Genomic DNA, 18326 nt, shown 5'->3' on the forward strand with positions numbered 1-18326 from the left:
CTAGCCTGTATCCCTCATCCAGTTGAGTGGGAATGTTCACTCTCCCCAAAGCAGACAATCTCAAACAGCTATCCATGTGGGTCTTTGACAGCTCATGTTTCTTAATCTTTCCTGAAAGATGGTGCATGTCCGTTACACACCAGTCGCTGTCCAAGCGGTGCTGTCTGCCGTGCCGCCTTCAGGGTGAAAGAGTAAGCAGGGGGTAGCAGAAGACTGCATTAGCTACATCGCAGCCTGCTAGCCAGGTTTTTCGTTCGTACCAATTTTTGGAAAATCCTCGGGTGTAGGACTTTCCCCCTTTAGTAGAAACCTGTTGAATTATTAAATTTGGTCTGGGAGGTCCTAATTGTTTCGTTGCCAATTTATCTTCATTTGTTCGCCGACAAAAAGGAACTTCTTTCAAAGACACAATCGAGTTGCACTGAAGCCTAGCCATTTTGATAGAAGTAGTGAATTGATTGACGCTGCTACCTGCTCTTTTCTTAGTTACGTTCATGGTTATATGTTACGTATGACGAAAGCGCGTAAGTGCAAGCCCTCAGAAACCCATAGAGATTGTATTGAAAGCTCTGATATTTGAAAAAAATAGATTTTACATGGGAGTCTATGACAGACTTCTGGGCGATTTTCAACCTGACTGAAATCGCCCCAAAAGGGGGGCATTTGAAGCACGACTTTAGCCTGATTGGACATTTAGTGGCACTGTGGCAGATCAGACGTCTAGATTACAACACTGATAACTACTGTTGCCGTGATATAATTGATTAGAAAAAAAATCCCTTCCTTTTCCCGTTTGGCAGTGCGTCGCCCATATCGCCCTATTGAACACACCGCCCCTGACCCCCTGTATAAAGCCAAGTTATCGTTACTCATTGTGTATTCATTATTACTTTTCTATTATTTCTCTATTTTCTCTCTCGCTGCATTGTTGGGAAGGGCCTGTAATTAAGCATTTAATTGTTAGTGTACATCTGTTCTTTATTAAGCATGTGATGAATAAACTTGTATTTGATTTAATAATCTACTGTGGTGGACGTGAATGGAAACCAGCACAGATGACTGATATTTTGGCTCAAAATGGGTCTGTTTCACCCACCATATATCAGAGATCACAGTCCAATATCTCACCCACCATATATCAGAGATCACAGTCCAATATCTCACCCACCATATATCAGAGATCACAGTCCAATATCTCACCCACCATATATCAGAGATCACAGTCCAACATCTCAGTTAATCACATTTTCTTTTAGGAGCCTTCATCACTTGAGAGCTCTTCGCATGAAACGCAGGAGAACTGAATGGGGAAGAATATTGGCGCAGCACACTGAATGGGGAAGAATATTGGCGTAGCACATACTGTTGGCTCACTGTGGATCTATCTCCCAGATGTGTATGGGCCAGGTCAGGGCAGATTCACACACACACACACACACACACACACACACACACACACACACACACACAGGCCCTCCCCTGCTTGACAGCAGCTTGGCAACAGTAATGATTTATAGAGTGAATCACAGAGCAACTGATTATGTGAAAACAGTCACAGAGAGAAAGACAACACTGATTCTAACTAGGTGGACTTCACTTCTCCGGGCACAGCTTAGATATGCACGGCACATTCTTCTGGACTTTATTTGTCAGCGATTTGTCATTTGACAAGGCCATGGTATCTTAAAGCTTGTCTGTTTATCGCAAGGTCCTTAAGAAGACCGAACTCTAGTAGACAACCATAAAGAGGAAACAAAGCCATTTTGGGAGCAGTGTTTCCACGTGTTCTCTAGTTCTCTATGACTAGTTCTAGTGTTCTACACTAGTACTTGTAGTTCTAGTGTTCTAGTGTTCTCTAGGACAGAGGGTTCTTTGGATGTGTGCGTACCCATCCCTTATAAACATTAACAGAAAGATGATGCCTCACTGAGCCATTGATCAGTTGTGGAGGAGCTGAGCTGAGTCATGAATGATGTGATTACCAGGTAGAAGAGATGATCGGGATAGGGTTATCAGTATGGTGATCTGGACTAACAGGCCAATACAAAGGCCCTTCCCAACGGAGATATGATAGGGTATTGTAATTCACACATTTACACCGAGATGAATATTGGTCTTATTCTCAATGAGTGACTGATTGAGAATTATCCATTTGTGATTGCAATGATCAATTTATCTCTCAAACTCTCTTAATCAATGTTGTATTTCGGGATCAGAGTGATGACTTGACATGACTGATTGATTGCGTAATGGTTGTTTGGTTGTACACTGATGAATTGCACCAATGGAGGCGTGAACTGAAAGGAAACATCCAAAGAGATGTGCAAGTGTCTAAAAAGACAAGATGATATCACTAATTGTTACTTTCACTGGGATTTAAAAAAAATACATCTACATTTCATTCTGTGTGTGTCTTCATGCCTAATCTATCATATATATAATGTATTATTCCAAATAGGCACATTTAAATAGTTATATTTGTTATTTTATGTCATGTTATTTTTATTTGTCACTTCAGATGTTTGCTGCTGTAGATTCATAGTTTGTTTTGTTTAGGGGGTTAATTATAGGGGGTAATTTTAAAATGAATGTGAAAATAGTTTTAAATGATTGATTAATCCCCCCCAAAAATGAATGATTTAATAGAACTATCAGTAGTGCTTGATAAGCGCCCTCTACCGACGGTAGCCTACCGGTGAGTGTAATCTTTCATGGAGCCAAATGATGTGGTGAGAGGTTAAGTGACGGTGAGATCTGTAGTCAAAGTGCTATTCTAGCTTCTTATCACATACGATCGCTTCACATAACCTGATAATAACCTATTTTCAATCATTAATGACAGGGGTCCAAAGTGCACTGAGTGTTCTGAATGAATCCTATAAGGAATGCTGTGGTCTGTGGAATGCAGAGTGGTATCCAGTGAACCATAGCCTAATCCTAAATGCAGATTCAAAGAAAATGTGGAAAAATAAAAAAACGCATAAATTAAGGTAGTATTAAAACCTTTTGCGTAAAACACATCAAACCAAGACGAAATGTTCATATGAGACGATGCTCTTTTATTATATTTCATAATTTTTGACATTTATAATATAGGTTCATTTTACAATTTAAAAGTTGTTCTATTTGTATAACATTGGCAATTGGAGTTTGTAAAAAAACAAAAGTGCTTCCTTTTCCTTGATGTATAGTCTCTATATCTTAGCATTTGTTTATAGAATCCAATAAGAGTCTAGAACATTCTAGAACATGTATAGAATCCAATAAGAGTCTAGAACATTCTAGAACATGTATAGAATCCAATAAGAGTCTAGAACATTCTAGAACATGTATAAAATCCAATAAGTCTCAGCCAGTGGTAAAGTCCAAAGTCTTACTTCAGAGAGAGAAGTCAAAAGGCACTGCATTATGGCGTCGGCTTGTAGGAAGGGTGCTCAGGAAAGAGAACAGTGACAGTTGAGTTGACACTGTGGAGAAGCGAGCTTCGAACAGTATTTCACAGCAAAAGCAGTGAGAAAGCAGGACAAAAGGTGATCTTCTTCATGTGAACTCATCATACAGAAGATGAGGGCAACAAACATTGCATAGTTATACACTCTTAGAAAAGAAGGTGCTATCTAGAACCCTTGTTGGTTCCAGGTAGAACCCTTTTGGATCCAAGTATAACCGTTTTGGGTTCCATGTAGAACCCTTTTTGGATCCAAGTATAACCGTTTTGGGTTCCATGTAGAACTCTTTCCACAGAGGGTTCGCCATGGAACACAAAAGGGTTCTACCTGGAACCAAAAAGGGTTCTCCCTGGAACCAAAAAGGGTTCTACCTGGAACCAAAAAGGGTTCTCCTATGGAGTCAGCCGAATAACCCTTTTTGGAACCCCTTTTTTCTAAGAGTGAAGAGGAACCCTTTTCACATTTTCTATCAATTATACATAAATACAAAGCTATACCTTTAGTTTATAAAGCGTTTTATTTACACCGAGAGGCGTGTTTAGATTAGTACCCAAAACCTATGGAAGAAATACAATGTGCTTCATATGGTTGTATTTTGAAGACCTTTATAGTGCACACAACGAACTGCTCTCGTGAAGAACTGGGTACCACACAGCATAACAAGATTCCAGTCGTTTGCTGTGGTGTTTAATTCAGTCCATAGATGTCCCCCCAATGTGTGAATGCTGCCACAGCAGACAGCAGCAGGCTATACGTTGTAGCTCTGTACCTTATATGGGCTTTCAGTCTGAACAACAATAAAAATGGAAAGATATTCTGATCACTGCTCAGATTTTTTTTTGCATTGCAAAAAAAACCAACACTTATTTGGAAAGCTGTGTGCACTTTGCAGTTTAAAAAATATACTGTAGCTCTATAAGTACATGCGCAAATGTTTAGTTTAGTAAAGACAGGAACAAGATATTGAGATGGTAACGTTAAAACATGAACAACGAGCAGGCTAGTGATTATGGTGAAAATCATGCCCTATACCTTTAGCTGCACTGATAAGTTGTTTTTTGCGTGGCTAAACACACAATGTTATATAATAAAGGCACCAAAAAAACCACAGGTCCACTGTTCAAACGTGGAGAAATGAGCTTATTGTTTTGTACAGAAGGCATGTATACCTCAGCTGCCCTGTCTCTCCTTAAGAAACAAACTGTTGCGGTCAGAATCTGTCAGATGAATTTATAGCGTGTATGCTATTTATCCAGCAGACATGCACAAGTAAGTGTTTAAAAGTCCAATGTAAAAGCTACTATAGTCCGTGTTCACTGGCAGTTGGCCATGGGTTTGAAAGATCCATCGGGAAGTTGTCTGAAGATGCCCCTTAATGTGTCCAGTTCTCGGGTAAGATGTTCCACTCTCTTCCGCAGTCTGTCGTTGTCCGACGCCAGCTCGATCACTTTCTGCTGCGTCTCCACGTTGCGCATTTTCGCCTTGTCTCTACTCTTCCTCACCGCGACGTTGTTCCTCTCCCGCCTCAACCGGTACTCCGTGCTGGCCTTGTCGACGCGCTTTTTGGATTTACCCCGGTCCCGGTCGCGGTCGTCGCGTCCCATCATCTTCATGGATCCAACGGAGGACATGCTGCCGTCCCTGTGGTGTGGGCTCGGGACGGGAGTCGGTGGAGGCGTCGGGTGTCCGGGTTGGAGATGCATGGTCGTCTGCGCGCAGTGCGCAATCTGGTACTGGAGATGGGATAGGTGCTGTGGGAGATGCTGTTGGGAATGGTGGTAGGTGGGGTGCATAGAATGGCTCATTTCATCTTCTTCTCTGGGCTCTTGCTTTATCGCCACAGGTCTGATTCTCGCGGACTGGTTGTCGTAAATGGGTTCAAGTTTAGATGTGTCCATATACGCGGGCATACAACCATACCCCTGCTGCTGCTGCTGCAGCTGTTGGTGGTGCGCTCCCGGGCCAGAGCTCACCCCATGGGGGTACGATTCGTACTCACTGTTCGCCAGCTTGTGCTTCTCTTGCTTCGAGCTGTTGTGGAATAGATCGGCCAGGAACTCGTCGTTGAAGGCTGCAGGGTCGATGTAGGCGCTGATGTCGATGGAGTTTTCGTTCTCACAGATCTCGCCGAGGTCTTCTCCTGCTCCGACGCCGGATCCAGCGGCGGACGGGTCTTTGTAGCAGTAGGCGCTTTGCTGACTCTGAATGTGGGCTAGGCTGGTCATCGGGGGTCGTGGGGTGACCTCGTAGAGGTTCGGCTGCTCCATGGAGTATCTAAAACCCGCCAGACATGGTGAGGAGCTGCGGGAATCCAGCTTTGCTCACAGTACCGGAGGAAGCCGCAGTGGCCGGACGAATAAACAGGACAGCTCCTTCACAACGCGCGCTCTCCGGGTATGAAGTAAATCGCTCTCAAACTAGGCCACGAGAAGCTGCAGTCTAATGTCTTGAATAAAGCCTAGTGACTGTCCCTGACAGGACTGGTTTCTCGAGACTTATAGTTCAAAGTACACGGTTTTAGCTGCAGGCTGAACTACTCCACGCTGGCTGAACCTCACAACTGTCAAACTACTCTCCTCTCTCCTATATATACAGTGGGAAGGAGGGGGCGGACGCGCAGCATGCAGGGTCCTATTGCGCGCCTTTACGCTGCAGTAGGTTATAGCAGGCCAGACTGGAAATCCAAGGCAAAAAAATCACTTTAGACTTGGAGAATATGTATTGAATTTAATAAATGGGGTCACGTGAAAAAAATGCATTTGAAATATTTAATAATATATAATTGCAAACATATTTGATTTGACATTATGTACATATTTTAACCTGTATAACTAATTGATTTATTTTCTACTATATAATCTCATCCAAACATTTTCTCCCTTTGCATTGGAACAACACATGTCACAGCAGCGCCAATGCACGTGCATCATTTGAATTTTGCATCCCGATTATGTCTATAAGACAAGTCTTTTTTTTAAAATCTTTGATTATTGAGTCCCAAACATTTTTGCATATTTAGATGATATATTATTTGGTTATCAAACTGCTGTTCCATCGACGCTTCTACTAACGGTAAAACAGATATAAGTGACTTAATAATATATCGACTATTTAAACATATGCTATTTAATAATGTATTAATAAAAATATATATGTTATTTTACCTACGTATTCTCTTTCTCTTTCATATGTATCAGTCGATGGAGGTGGAGGACAAACGCCAGTTTCACTACAGATTTGGTAGAAACACAATAAATAAATAAATAAATATTGGCCAAATAAATAGGTAGGCCTAATAGTCAAACTAAAATAGCCAATAAGCATGTGCCACACTTCTATCAATTCACAACATTTAAATCAATACTTCAATTGGATTCTATGTGCCATTAAAAAGTGCGTGGATGCACCGATGACAATCATGCATGATAATGAATGGAGCAGTAATCTCTCTCTCAGCTGTAACTGACTAGATACCTGAGTGATACTGATAGTGTCGCCGGCCACCGCAAGGCAGTTTGCGACTGGCTGCTTCCTCTGCCGGAAGAGCAGGCCCGGGTACCTGTTGCGCTCGTCACCCTGCGTCGTGAGTTTACTATCTAGGGCAGGGTTCTTCAATTCCGGTCCTGGAGGGCCGAAACACCTCTGTCTTTCATCCTCTCCTTCTAATCAGGGGCTGATTCAGACCTGGGACACCAGGTGAGTGCAATTAACTACCAGGTAGAAATAAAACAAACAGAAGTGTTTGGGCCCTCCAGGACCGGAATTGAAGAACCCTGATCTAGGGGCTCGCCTCGCTCCAGAACGGAAAAAATACCCGATAAAACGTGAGAGATAGATAGCCTGATTAACTGATGCATGCCAGTCTTTATTCAGATGAATAACATTTCAAAAGTAAAGAGACACTGATGGCTTGAGTCCAGTGGAGGCTGCTGAGGGGAGGACGGCTCATAATAATGGCTGGAACGGAGTAAATGGAATGGCATCAAACACATGGTAACCATTCCACTAATTCAGCTCCAGCCATTACCACGAGCAGTCCTCCCCAATTAAGGTGTCAGCAACCGCCTGTGCTTGAGTCAGATCTGATCATCTTCAAAATGTAAAAAAAAATAAAGGCAATACTTTGGTGTTTTCCAGGTTCTTATTTTTTGGATTATGTGCGTAAATTCATTTTCATAATAAACTTCTTCTTGCAGACTCAATCCAATGTAATGTTATGCGGACTATTCTACCAAAAGAACCAGTGTAATGATGTGTCACGGTTGTTGTGTGAGTGTGCGTATTAGGCAGGGCACAGAACGAACCACGCAGGCACCAGCCAGACTGATGTCAACGGGCTGGGAGCTCCCTCTGTCGTTGCATCAGGGGAAACCCCTCCGCTGAGCTCAGATGGAGAGCTCGTCCAGGGCGTTACGTGCAGCTTGGTGAAGGATCAGCGACAGCCAAGCCGCACGTAACACCCTGGACCAAAGCTAGGTATTTCTCGCCGTCGCATATAACGAATCGAAGGCAACAGTTTCAATACATCAACCTCTAACCTGTTTGGAGTGTATTGGCTTAGTATTCTATACCTTCTACACATTAAAATGTTTTCAAAATAACTTATATCTACAGCGCATTCGGAAAGTATTCAGACCCCTTGACTTTTTCCACATTTTGTTACATTACAGCCTTATTCTAAAATTGATTAAATTAAAAAATGTCCCCTCATCAATCTACACACAATACCCTATAATTACAAAGCGAAAACAGGTTTTTAGAAATGTTTGCAAATTTATTAAACATAAAAAAACAGAAATACCTTATTTACATAAGTATTCAGACCCGGGAGAACCTTCCAGAAGGACAACCATCTCTGCAGCACTACACCAATCAGGCCTTTATGGTAGAGTGGCCAGACAGAAGCCACTCCTCAGTAAAAGGCACATGACAGCCCGCTTGGAGTTTGCCAAAAGGCACCTAAAGGACTCTGAGACCATAAGAAACAAGATTCTCTGGTCTGATTAAACCAAGATTTAACTCTTTGGCCTGAATGCCAAGCATCACGTCTGGAGGAAACCTGGCACCATCCCTACGGTGAAGCATGGTGGTGGCAGCATCATGCTGTGGGGATGTTTTTCAGCGGCAGGGACTGGGAGACTAGTCAGGATCGAGGGAAAGATGAACGGAGCAATGTAAAGAGAGATCCTTGATGAAAACCTGCTCCAGAGCGCTCTGGATCTCAGACTGGGGCAAAGGTTCACCTTCCAACAGGACAACGACCCTAAGCACACAGCCAAGACAACGCAGGAGTGGCTTCGGGACAAGTCTCTGAATGTCCTTGAGTGGCCCAGCCAGAGCCCGGACTTAAACCCGATCTAACATCTCTGGAGAGACCTGAAAATAGCTGTGCAGCGACGCTCCCCATCCAACCTGACAGAGCTTGAGAGGATCTGCAGAGAAGAATGGGAGAAACTCCCCAAATACAGGTGTGCCAAGCTTGTAGCGTCATACCCAAGAAGACTGGAGGCTGTAATCGCTGCCAAAGGTGCTTCAACACCTGTCTGAATACTTATGTAAACGTGATTTTTCCGTTCTTTATTTTTAATACATTTGCAAAATTTTCTACAAACTTGGTTTTGCTTTGTAATTATGGGGGTATTGTGTGTAGATTGTTGAGGGGACAAAATGATTTCATCCATTTTAGAATAAGGCTGTAACGTAACAAAATGTGGAAAAAGTCAAGGGCATTTCCGAATGCACTGGTGAAAAACTGAAATTAGGATGCAAAAAGAGCCAATATAGACTGATTGAAGGACAGGCACAGCAAGTGATGCCAGCACACTGTTCACAGTGCACTGGCCCATTATCAAATCTATGTAGATGTTATGCACATCTAAATCTACATCTCAAATGGAAGACACAAGTCATCCTCCAAGCAGGAATATGGAGGAAAGACCTCCCAATTGACACTGGCAGGCTGCAGGCAGGTTCTCTACACTGCTGTTGGAATAGACAATATGAACCATATCCCCCATATCTATTTAGGGTTGGTCTGAATATCCGTGCATCAATGATTCATTTAATTATCTTGCCTGAGAGCTAAAGACTTGTCCTCCATTCCTTAAACATGATTTACAAGCTTAGGGAGGGAGGGAGCACAGAGAAAGGGTAATATTGGCCAGGTAGATCTCCTTGACAGGGCTCACCGTAAAGAGATACAGAGAGGTAGAGGACTGAGAGGTGAACCACCGCAATTAATGTTTGCTTAGCATTTTAGTCATTTAACAGACACTCTTATCCAGAGCGACTTACATGAGCAATTAGGGTTAAGTGCCTTGCTCAAGGGCACATCGACAGATTTTTCACCTAGTCGGCTACGGGGATTAGAACCAGCGACCTTTCAGTTACCGGCACAACGCTCTTAACCACTAAGCCACCTGCCGCCCCAAAGCTTTGTGTTGAGGTTGTAAGGCAGGTAGCGTACCATTGTCCCTCGCCCTGAGCGGTGGCTCCACCTTGTTCTCTCCCTGGGTGTTTGCACAGGCCTTTAAATAAGCTGTGTTCATTGGCTCAGCCTTCAGAGCAGAGCCGACAGAAATATAACTTGGCTCTGTGCTCACCTTGTGACAGAATGACGACCTAGCTAATCAAAGGCCTCACTGAACAAAGCTGGCTAGCTACACTCTTCACTCGCGGAGCTGTTTACTGAGCTCTGGTTGGAACAGGGAGTCAGAAAGTGAGTTGGATGAATCCCAAATGGCAGCCTTTTCCCATATATAGTGCACTACTTTTGACCAATGCCCATAGGGAGACCCATAGGGGCTCTGGTTAAAAGTAGTGCACTACATAGGGAATAGGGTGCCATTTGTGTGCGTGATGAGTCCAGTTGAACACCTTGTTCTGTATTAGGGGTAGTACATGGTCATATCGGTCATCCATTTCCTGCTTCGTTATTGTTTGGAATCAGACAGTCCATTAAAATGGTTCATCCAGATAGACTAGAACCTGAGCTACTGAACCACTAGTGCTGTTTGAAGGGGACACGTAGCTCAGTCCTTTATATGTAGATCGGTAGAATGACCATCCTTATCACTCAGACTGACTCTATTCCAGGGTTCCCCAACTGGAGGCCCAAGGGGGGAATTTGATTTGGCCCCTCAAGTTCTCTGAGCGAAACCAAATAGTGCATTTTTTGTTGTTGTTGGGACATAAAATACTACAAACACCAGCAAATCAGCTCCAAGTGATTTTAATGTTTGGATATTAGTTCCAAAGTATTCCCACACCATAATAGAGAGCTCTGTAGCTCAGCTGGTAGCGCACGGCGCTTGTTAACGCCAGGGTAGTGGGTTCGATCCCCGGGACCACCCATACGTAAAAATGTATGCGCACATGACTGTAAGTCGCTTTTGGATAAAAGCGTCTGCTAAAATGGCATATTATTGTTATATGCGATCGCATACAAATGTCAGCAAGGTTTGAAATTATGTTTTAGCCAAATATTATAATTTGTTTGGGCTTCTTGCGGTCAATTTGAAGTCTACAAATTATTTGTGATTATGTTCTGGCCCTGACCATCGGCTCAGGAAGGAATTGGCCCACGGCTGAACCTAGCTGATGATCCCTGCTCTATTTGATCCTTCTTGAATAAATATGGTAAATTAAATTGAGATGCAGCCTAGTGTATGTTTACAATTCCCATCAAACATTGATTACACACACACAAAAACAAAATGCTTGGTTGAAAGTTTGTACTCAATTTTAATTTACAAATGCACGTTACCCCAATATAATCGTATATAAAAAAAAAAAAAAAAAAGCTAGTCTAGCTAAAAGAGAAAATGCTGCCCAGCAACATTCATACCAAAACAAATATTCATGGCAATATTGTCATCCAATTTGTCTTTTTTTTTTTTAAACATAAAATATTTTTCTTATTGAATTCTGCCATTATTTTCAATTTAGTGTGATCTTCTGTTCAACAATACAGCAACACTGCACAGCATGTTGAAGAGAATGGTTTCAATACGCCCGTATTCGCTATTGTTTCTCTTACGTAGTGCAAAATAACATCTTTGAACGGTGCTCCCCCATGCAAAACATTTTTATCATGCTGCTTTTTAAATCCAAGTCGTAGAAAAATTAAGAATATAAAACAAAACGATTTAAAAGATGCTTCAGAGGTCTTGTTGATAAAGAAAAGGCCTGTTTGGTGACTAATACTGCTAGCCTGAGGTACAGAAGTCTACGGCAGCGCTCCGAATGGCACCCGACATTTTATACACCTTTATTTAACCAGGTAAGCCAGTTGAGAACAAGTTCTTATTTACAACTGCGACCTGGCCAAGATAAAGCAAAGCAGTGTGATTTAAAAACAACAACACAGGCTCTTTTTGACCAGGCTCTGATCAAAAAGTACTGCACTATATAGCGAACAGGGTGCCATTTGGGACTCACTCTATATCAGACATTGGAACAGACAACGTTGACTCCTCTGGCCAAACACATCATCTTCATCACAACATCAGAATACGCTGTTGTTTCAGAGAAGACAATCCTATGGGAAGACAATTCCCCATGAAGCTGGATAATTACTCAGGTCTGTCAACAGCAACAAACACAATCAAAGTGTCTTTCCATACATTCCGATACCCGCAGACTGAGTCTGACACCTCCGGAGACGGGAGACAACATGCCTCGCTCTGCTCTGGCTAGTTCATTTAGCATCCAACGCCCAGACAGACAGAACAACAGGCGGATTCCATCTTTCTGTCCAGGTTTTGGAGAAAGGCTCAACTTTGATTTAGCGGTGGTCGGGTGACGCCATGTGAAAAGTCTGGAGTTGAATCCCATTGAGGTGCATGATCGTCTGAGCTGTCTAGTCTGGGCCACTCCTTAGCGTGAGCGCACACCTCTGCCCGCCCGCGTCCCCAAATGGCACCCTATTTCTTATATTAGTGCACTACTTTTTGACCAGGGGCCATAGGGTTCTAGTGCACTGTATAGGGAGCCATTTGGGACCCTGTCTGGGTCTCCGACTGACGGGCTGGTGTGAGGCCTGTAGGACTGTGGAACTATGGGTAAATAAATACAGGTGACTGACTGTATCTCACTCAGGCCTGAAACTTAACTTGAGATCATGCAAAGCAAAGTTAAGCATTCTGATCTTAAGTTAGGATTGGACACAAAGCCTATCCTACCTCCTTGTATTTGACTCTTGAGATTTATAGTCTCTTTTTCTACCCAAAAGAGCTCAAAGCAGAAGTAAAGCCATTCGATTAGGACACAAACAAAAAAAACATTTTTTACAACGTGTGCATATCTGACGCCGACAGACGCATACACAATAGAACAGGCGTACATCATTCTGATTAACTTTTAAAATGTAGTGAATGTACTGACGATCCTAAATTCCACCCGAATGTTAGCTATGTCACCAAACATTTAAGGAATTTTAACAAGAGCTCAAAGAAAAAAAGCTACTAGACTTTATTACACATCATCTTAACTACTGAATAGTTTATTTTTGTGACTAAACACAAACAGGTCTCTTTAGAAATGTTCCCAGACTTGAACCTCTAAAAAGCTCATGAGAACCAATCTGAACGCACAAAAAAAAAGACAACAGTGAAATCTCTCTGACAGTTTATATCATCTCCGGGGCGGAAAGAGGAAGATACTCCAGCACAGTTGAGAAGCAGTGGCGAGCTATCGATCAATCATCACCCTGGTTGTGTCCCAAATGTCACCCTAGTCCCCATAGGGGCCCTGGTCAAAAGTAGTGCACTATATAGGGGATAGGGTGTTGTTTTTGGGACGCTAATCTACCAGGAGGTAGATATCCCCGCCCTCTTCTCACTGGCCGTTGTTGTTGTTACACGCCCCATTGTTGATGTTGTTGTTGTTGTTGTGGGCGGGGCTGGCCCCCTCTGCGCCAGGCGCCTGGACGTTGTCAGCCAGGTTGTGGGCGTGTTCCAGGAAGAGGTCCTTGAGGACAGACAGCTCCTTGCTAAGCAGCTTGATTTTAGCTTCCAGTCTTTCGTTCTCCTCCTTCAGCTCATTGACGCGTTGCTGCGTGTCCTGGGCCTTCTGCTTAGACCGCATCCTGCTCTTCTTCACCGCCAGGTTGTTCCGCTCCCGCCGCTGACGGTACTCGTCGCTGTCCTTGTCCCCTGACGTCTTCTTCATCTTGCTGGGCGGGGTGGCCTTGCCTCCTCCTCCTCCTCCGGCTGGGGTCACAGGGACTAACTGGGGCTGGGGAACCTGCTGTAAGCCTCCTCCCGGTGGGTCTGAGAGCGTGGTTGTAGCTGCTGCTGGTACGCTAGCTTGGTCCTGGATCACACGAACGCTCCCCCTGTTCTGGTGTGTGGTTATCTTCTGCTGTGTCTGCCTGCTCATTTGGTTTGGATCCGCTGACCACTAGTCTCACTGCGCGTCCGCTATGACTGGCCTGCTGGTTGGGTGACACTCTGGACGAATGGGTTGGTGTCTGGATCCACTCGGCTCCTGTAGACTGGAGTTACTGGAGTCTGGAGGAGGGAAGGTCAGGATGAATATGTTAGTCTTTCACTTTCCAGAAGGTACGAAACACTTGTTGATAGGGATCACTTATTAAATAGGCTACACATAGTGACAGCTAAGAACATTCGTGAGTGGAAACAAGGTAATGGCGGCAGGTAGCTTAGTGGGTAAGAGCGTTGTGCCAGTAACCGAAAGGTCGCTGGTTCTAATCCCCGAGCCGACTAGGTGAAAAGTCTGTCGATGTGCCCTTAAGCAAGGCACTTAACCCTAAAAAATGCTCCTGTAAGTCGCTCTGGATAAGAGCGTCTGCTAAATGACAAAAATGTAAAAATTTAATGTATAGACTATGAGCTTTTAGTCAGATCTACTTGAGTCAGGGAAACAGCAGGACTCAACCTCAGTCACAGTCATATAATTTACAGTAATCTTGATTTAACCAGAAATAAAAACTATTGTGTAATTGTTCTGCTGCTCGATTAAGGTCCATACGTGTTAAGAGGAGAGATGAAGAGGTGCTAGAACGTGGAGTGGAACCTCTCTATTTGCCGGTGTAAGTGCAAGTCTATGGGCCAAATGTCCCCTCCCCTTCAGAAATTCGAAAGATGCTAACACCTGCGAAATCGTGATTCGTCCAAATAACCAGTGAGGGAAAATCCAAGCACTGCTACTATTGCTGCTCGTTTGCTATTGTCCCATTTATGTTTACATAGTCCGTCCAACAGAGATGACTTTTATTGTCAACACGTGATGGGATTTATTACGAAAACAAGCTACATTGTTACAAAAAAAAACATATTTAGAATATGTAGATAAATAATATTGTGCATTTCATATTGAAATGAAAACGTATATGGAACTTTCAATGTAAACAGATCTGAGACCAAGGTGGTGGGTCTCTGGTTATGCCCCCCTCCCTCAACTTGTATTAACTCACCCGCCAAACATTTAGCTATTAACACGACCATATGTTATTCTCCTTGAGGGAAAGGGGAAAATCCTAGCTAAGGTTAGTCTGATAAGGTCACACAGGGAGTTGTAATGTACCTAGTCGACTGTGTTTGACCACATCTCTCTCCCTCAGTCCGTTCAGACGCCCCGCTAGTTAACGTTAGTGTTGCCTGTGATTGCATCATCGCATACCCCCCCATACATGGCAGATACTCTTTGTGCCACTGGAGAGGGGAACTCCGTAGTCAGGCAGTGGTAAGCAAAACGGCGGTTTTAGGAGAAAATTGTGCCGGCGAATTCACTAAACACTAACACACACACAACGTTTGACGTGAGACTAACTAGTTAGCTAGCTAGAATGTTTGTGGAAATACACAAAAAACTAGAGTGAGTGATTTTGGCAATGGCAGGAGGCGTGGAGCTTGGCTTGCTAACGTTAGTTTGTTTAGCTAGCTAGGCAACTGGCTAACACTGGCTAGCTGCATTTCCCACAACCGAAAATAACATCGACTAACGTCAAAACCACACGTTGGACGCCCATCACTATATAATTGTAACATTGTTAACTAAACAGCGGTGTGATAAACCAAACAGAAGTGTTATTTTGAGCGTCGCCCGTGCCTGGACACAGTTGTTGTGTAACTTAGCACCAGCGACGTCCAGCTTGTGGATTCCGTTTAGCCTAGCTAGCTAGCTACCTTTTCCTCAGAAGACGACTTGAAAACATACCAAATCAACCACGTACCTTGTCTGCTTTTACGTATCGTCAATTGCCCAACAAAGTATAAAAAGTTTGGGAGTATTGTCCGTTTTCGTTGACCATATAAGTTAGCTGGAGCTGCTCGAAGTATTGCGAAATCTGTTTGACCATGTAGGGAAATCTACCAGCCGAGCCGATCCACCCTGGTGGTGAGGGAGGGTGACGCAATAAACTGCCTGACTGATAGGTGGAACAACCAATGGGAGAACGGTGCTGCACTTGGGGATAGTTATTTATGGAACATGAAAATATTGTCATTGAGTTCACACAACGAATGACTTCATTGCTAGTGACCCATTCAGGAGAGAGGCGCAAATTCCAACAGTTGACATGAGTTCTTTTAAATTAGTTAAATTATTTTAAAATACTTCAATATACAAAATTGTATGTTTGGAAACATAGATGAGAGCTTCTTCAATACAAAGCTCCTTCTCTCTCTCTCTCTCGCTCTCTCTCCTTCCTGTTCAGTACATTCCTGTGAACAAAAGACCATAAAAGTATTTAGAGGGAGTTATTAGTTTGGCTAATATGATTGGTCATAAATGGTAGACCCACATGGGACTATTTGTATTTGTATTTATTATGGATCCCCATTAGTTCCTGCCAAGGCAGCGGCTACTCTTCCTGGGGTTTATTATGGATCCCCATTAGTTCCTGTCAAGGCAGCGGCTACTCTTCCTGGGGTTTATTATGGATCCCCATTAGTTCCTGCCAAGGCAGCGGCTACTCTTCCTGGGGTTTATTATGGATCCCCATTAGTTCCTGCCAAGGCAGCAGCTACTCTTCCTGGGGTTTATTATGGATCCCCATTAGTTCCTGCCAAGGCAGCGGCTACTCTTCCTGGGGTTTATTATGGATCCCCATTAGTTCCTGCCAAGGCAGCAGCTACTCTTCCTGGGGTTTATTATGGATCCCCATTAGTTCCTGCCAAGGCAGCGGCTACTCTTCCTGGGGTTTATTATGGATCCCCATTAGTTCCTGCCAAGGCAGCGGCTACTCTTCCTGGGGGTTTATTAAGGATCCCCATTAGTTACTGCCAAGGCAGCGGCTACTCTTCCTGGGGTTTATTATGGATCCCCATTAGTTCCTGCCAAGGCAGCAGCTACTCTTCCTGGGGTTTATTAAGGATCCCCATTAGTTCCTGCCAAGGCAGCAGCTACTCTTCCTGGGGTTTATTATGGATCCCCATTAGTTCCTGCCAAGGCAGCAGCTACTCTTCCTGGGGTTTATTAAGGATCCCCATTAGTTCCTGCCAAGGCAGCAGCTACTCTTCCTGGGGTTTATTAAGGATCCCCATTAGTTCCTGCCAAGGCAGCAGCTACTCTTCCTGGGGTCCAAACACATTAAGGCACTTACATCACACATAAAACAAGAGATAAAACAGTACATCATATAACATTATTACACCACTACATATCTACAATACACAATGTATAATACCACCATACAATAATATCACAATGTATGTGTGTAGAGTGCGTGTGCTAGCGCTTGTGTGTGTATGCATGTGTCTGTACCTGTGTGTGTCTCTTCACAGTCCCCGCTGTTCCATAAGGTGTATTTTTACCTGTTTTTAAAAATCTGATTTTACTGCTTGCATCAGTTACCTGATGTGGAATAGAGTTCCATGAAGTCATGGCTCTATGTAGTACTGTGTGCCTCCCATAGTCTGTTCTGGACTTGGGGATTGTGAAGAGACCTCTGGTGGCATGTCTTGTGGGGTATGCATGGGTGTCCGAGCTGTGTGCTAGTAGTTTAAAACAGACAGCTCGGTACATTCAGCTTGTCAACACTTACAAAAACAAGCAGTGATGAAGTCAATCTCTCCTCCACTCTGAGCCAGGAGAGACTGACATGCATATCATTAATGTTAGCTCCCCGTGTACTTTTAAGGGCCAGCCGTGCTGCCCTGTTCTGAGCCAATTGTAATTTTCCTAAGTCCCTCTTTGTGGCACCTGACCACACGACTGAACAGTAGTCCAGGTGCGACAAAACTTGGGCCTGTAGGACCTGCCTTGTTGATAGTGTTGTTAAGAATGCAGAGTAGCGCTTTATTATGGACAGACTTCTCCCAATCTTAGCTACTGTTGTATCAATATGTTTTGACCATGACAGTTTACAATCCAGGGTTACTCCAAACAGTTTAGTCACCTCAACTTGCTCAGTTTCCACATTATTCATTACAATATTTAGTTGAGGTTTAGGGTTTAGTGAATGATTTGTGCCAAGTACAATGCTTTTAGTTTTGGAAATATTTAGGACTAACTTATTCCTTGCCACCCATTCCGAAACTAACTGCAACTCTTTTTTAAGTGTTGCAGTCATTTCAGTTGCTGTAGTAGCTGACGTGTATAGTGTTGAGTCATCCGCATACATAGACACACTGGCTTCACTCGAAGCCAGTGGCATGTCGTTAGTAAAGTTTGAAAAAAGTAAGGGGCCTAGACAGCTGCCCTGGGGAATTCCTGATTCTACCTGGATTATGTTGGAGAGGCTTCCATTAAAGAACACCCTCTGTGTTCTGTTAGAGAGGTAACTCTTTATCCACATTATAGCAGGGGGTGTAAAGCCATAACACATACGTTTTTCCAGCAGCAGACTTTGATCGATATTGTCAAAAGCTTCACTGAAGTTTAACAAAACAGCCCCCACAATCTATTTATCAT

The 18326-nt window shown here is 43.5% G+C and overlaps 2 protein-coding genes across 3 annotated transcripts; both read right to left on the reverse strand.

The window, feature by feature from the left end:
• Positions 1–3947: 3947 nt before the first annotated feature.
• Positions 3948–6016, reverse strand: cebpa (CCAAT enhancer binding protein alpha). The gene has a single exon (XM_041870118.2). It carries the CDS (start codon positions 5714–5716, stop codon positions 4763–4765), a length of 954 nt encoding a protein of 317 aa, XP_041726052.1. The 5' UTR covers positions 5717–6016; the 3' UTR covers positions 3948–4762.
• A 5156-nt stretch (positions 6017–11172) lies between these two features.
• On the reverse strand, positions 11173–15818 carry cebpg (CCAAT enhancer binding protein gamma). 2 transcript variants are annotated; one of them, XM_041870112.2, is made up of 2 exons: positions 15646–15818; positions 11173–13920 (listed from the first exon to the last, which is right to left on the reverse strand). In XM_041870112.2, exon 2 carries the CDS (start codon positions 13827–13829, stop codon positions 13287–13289), a length of 543 nt encoding a protein of 180 aa, XP_041726046.2. In that variant the 5' UTR covers positions 13830–13920; positions 15646–15818; the 3' UTR covers positions 11173–13286. The 2 variants fall into 2 exon arrangements, with proteins under 2 accessions (XP_041726046.2, XP_041726045.2); XM_041870111.2 differs by having other exon boundaries at positions 11173–13960.
• Between the last annotated feature and the right edge of the window lie 2508 nt (positions 15819–18326).

This window comes from Coregonus clupeaformis, unplaced genomic scaffold (assembly GCF_020615455.1).
Source record: "Coregonus clupeaformis isolate EN_2021a unplaced genomic scaffold, ASM2061545v1 scaf0344, whole genome shotgun sequence".
Classification (NCBI taxonomy): Eukaryota; Metazoa; Chordata; class Actinopteri; order Salmoniformes; family Salmonidae; genus Coregonus; species Coregonus clupeaformis.

Bases quoted from the DNA above. Each gene is read 5' to 3' on its own strand.
- cebpa (XM_041870118.2), bottom strand. From the start codon at position 5,716: ATGGAGCAGCCGAACCTCTACGAGGTCACCCCACGACCCCCGATGACC.
- cebpg (XM_041870112.2), bottom strand. From the start codon at position 13,829: ATGAGCAGGCAGACACAGCAGAAGATAACCACACACCAGAACAGGGGG.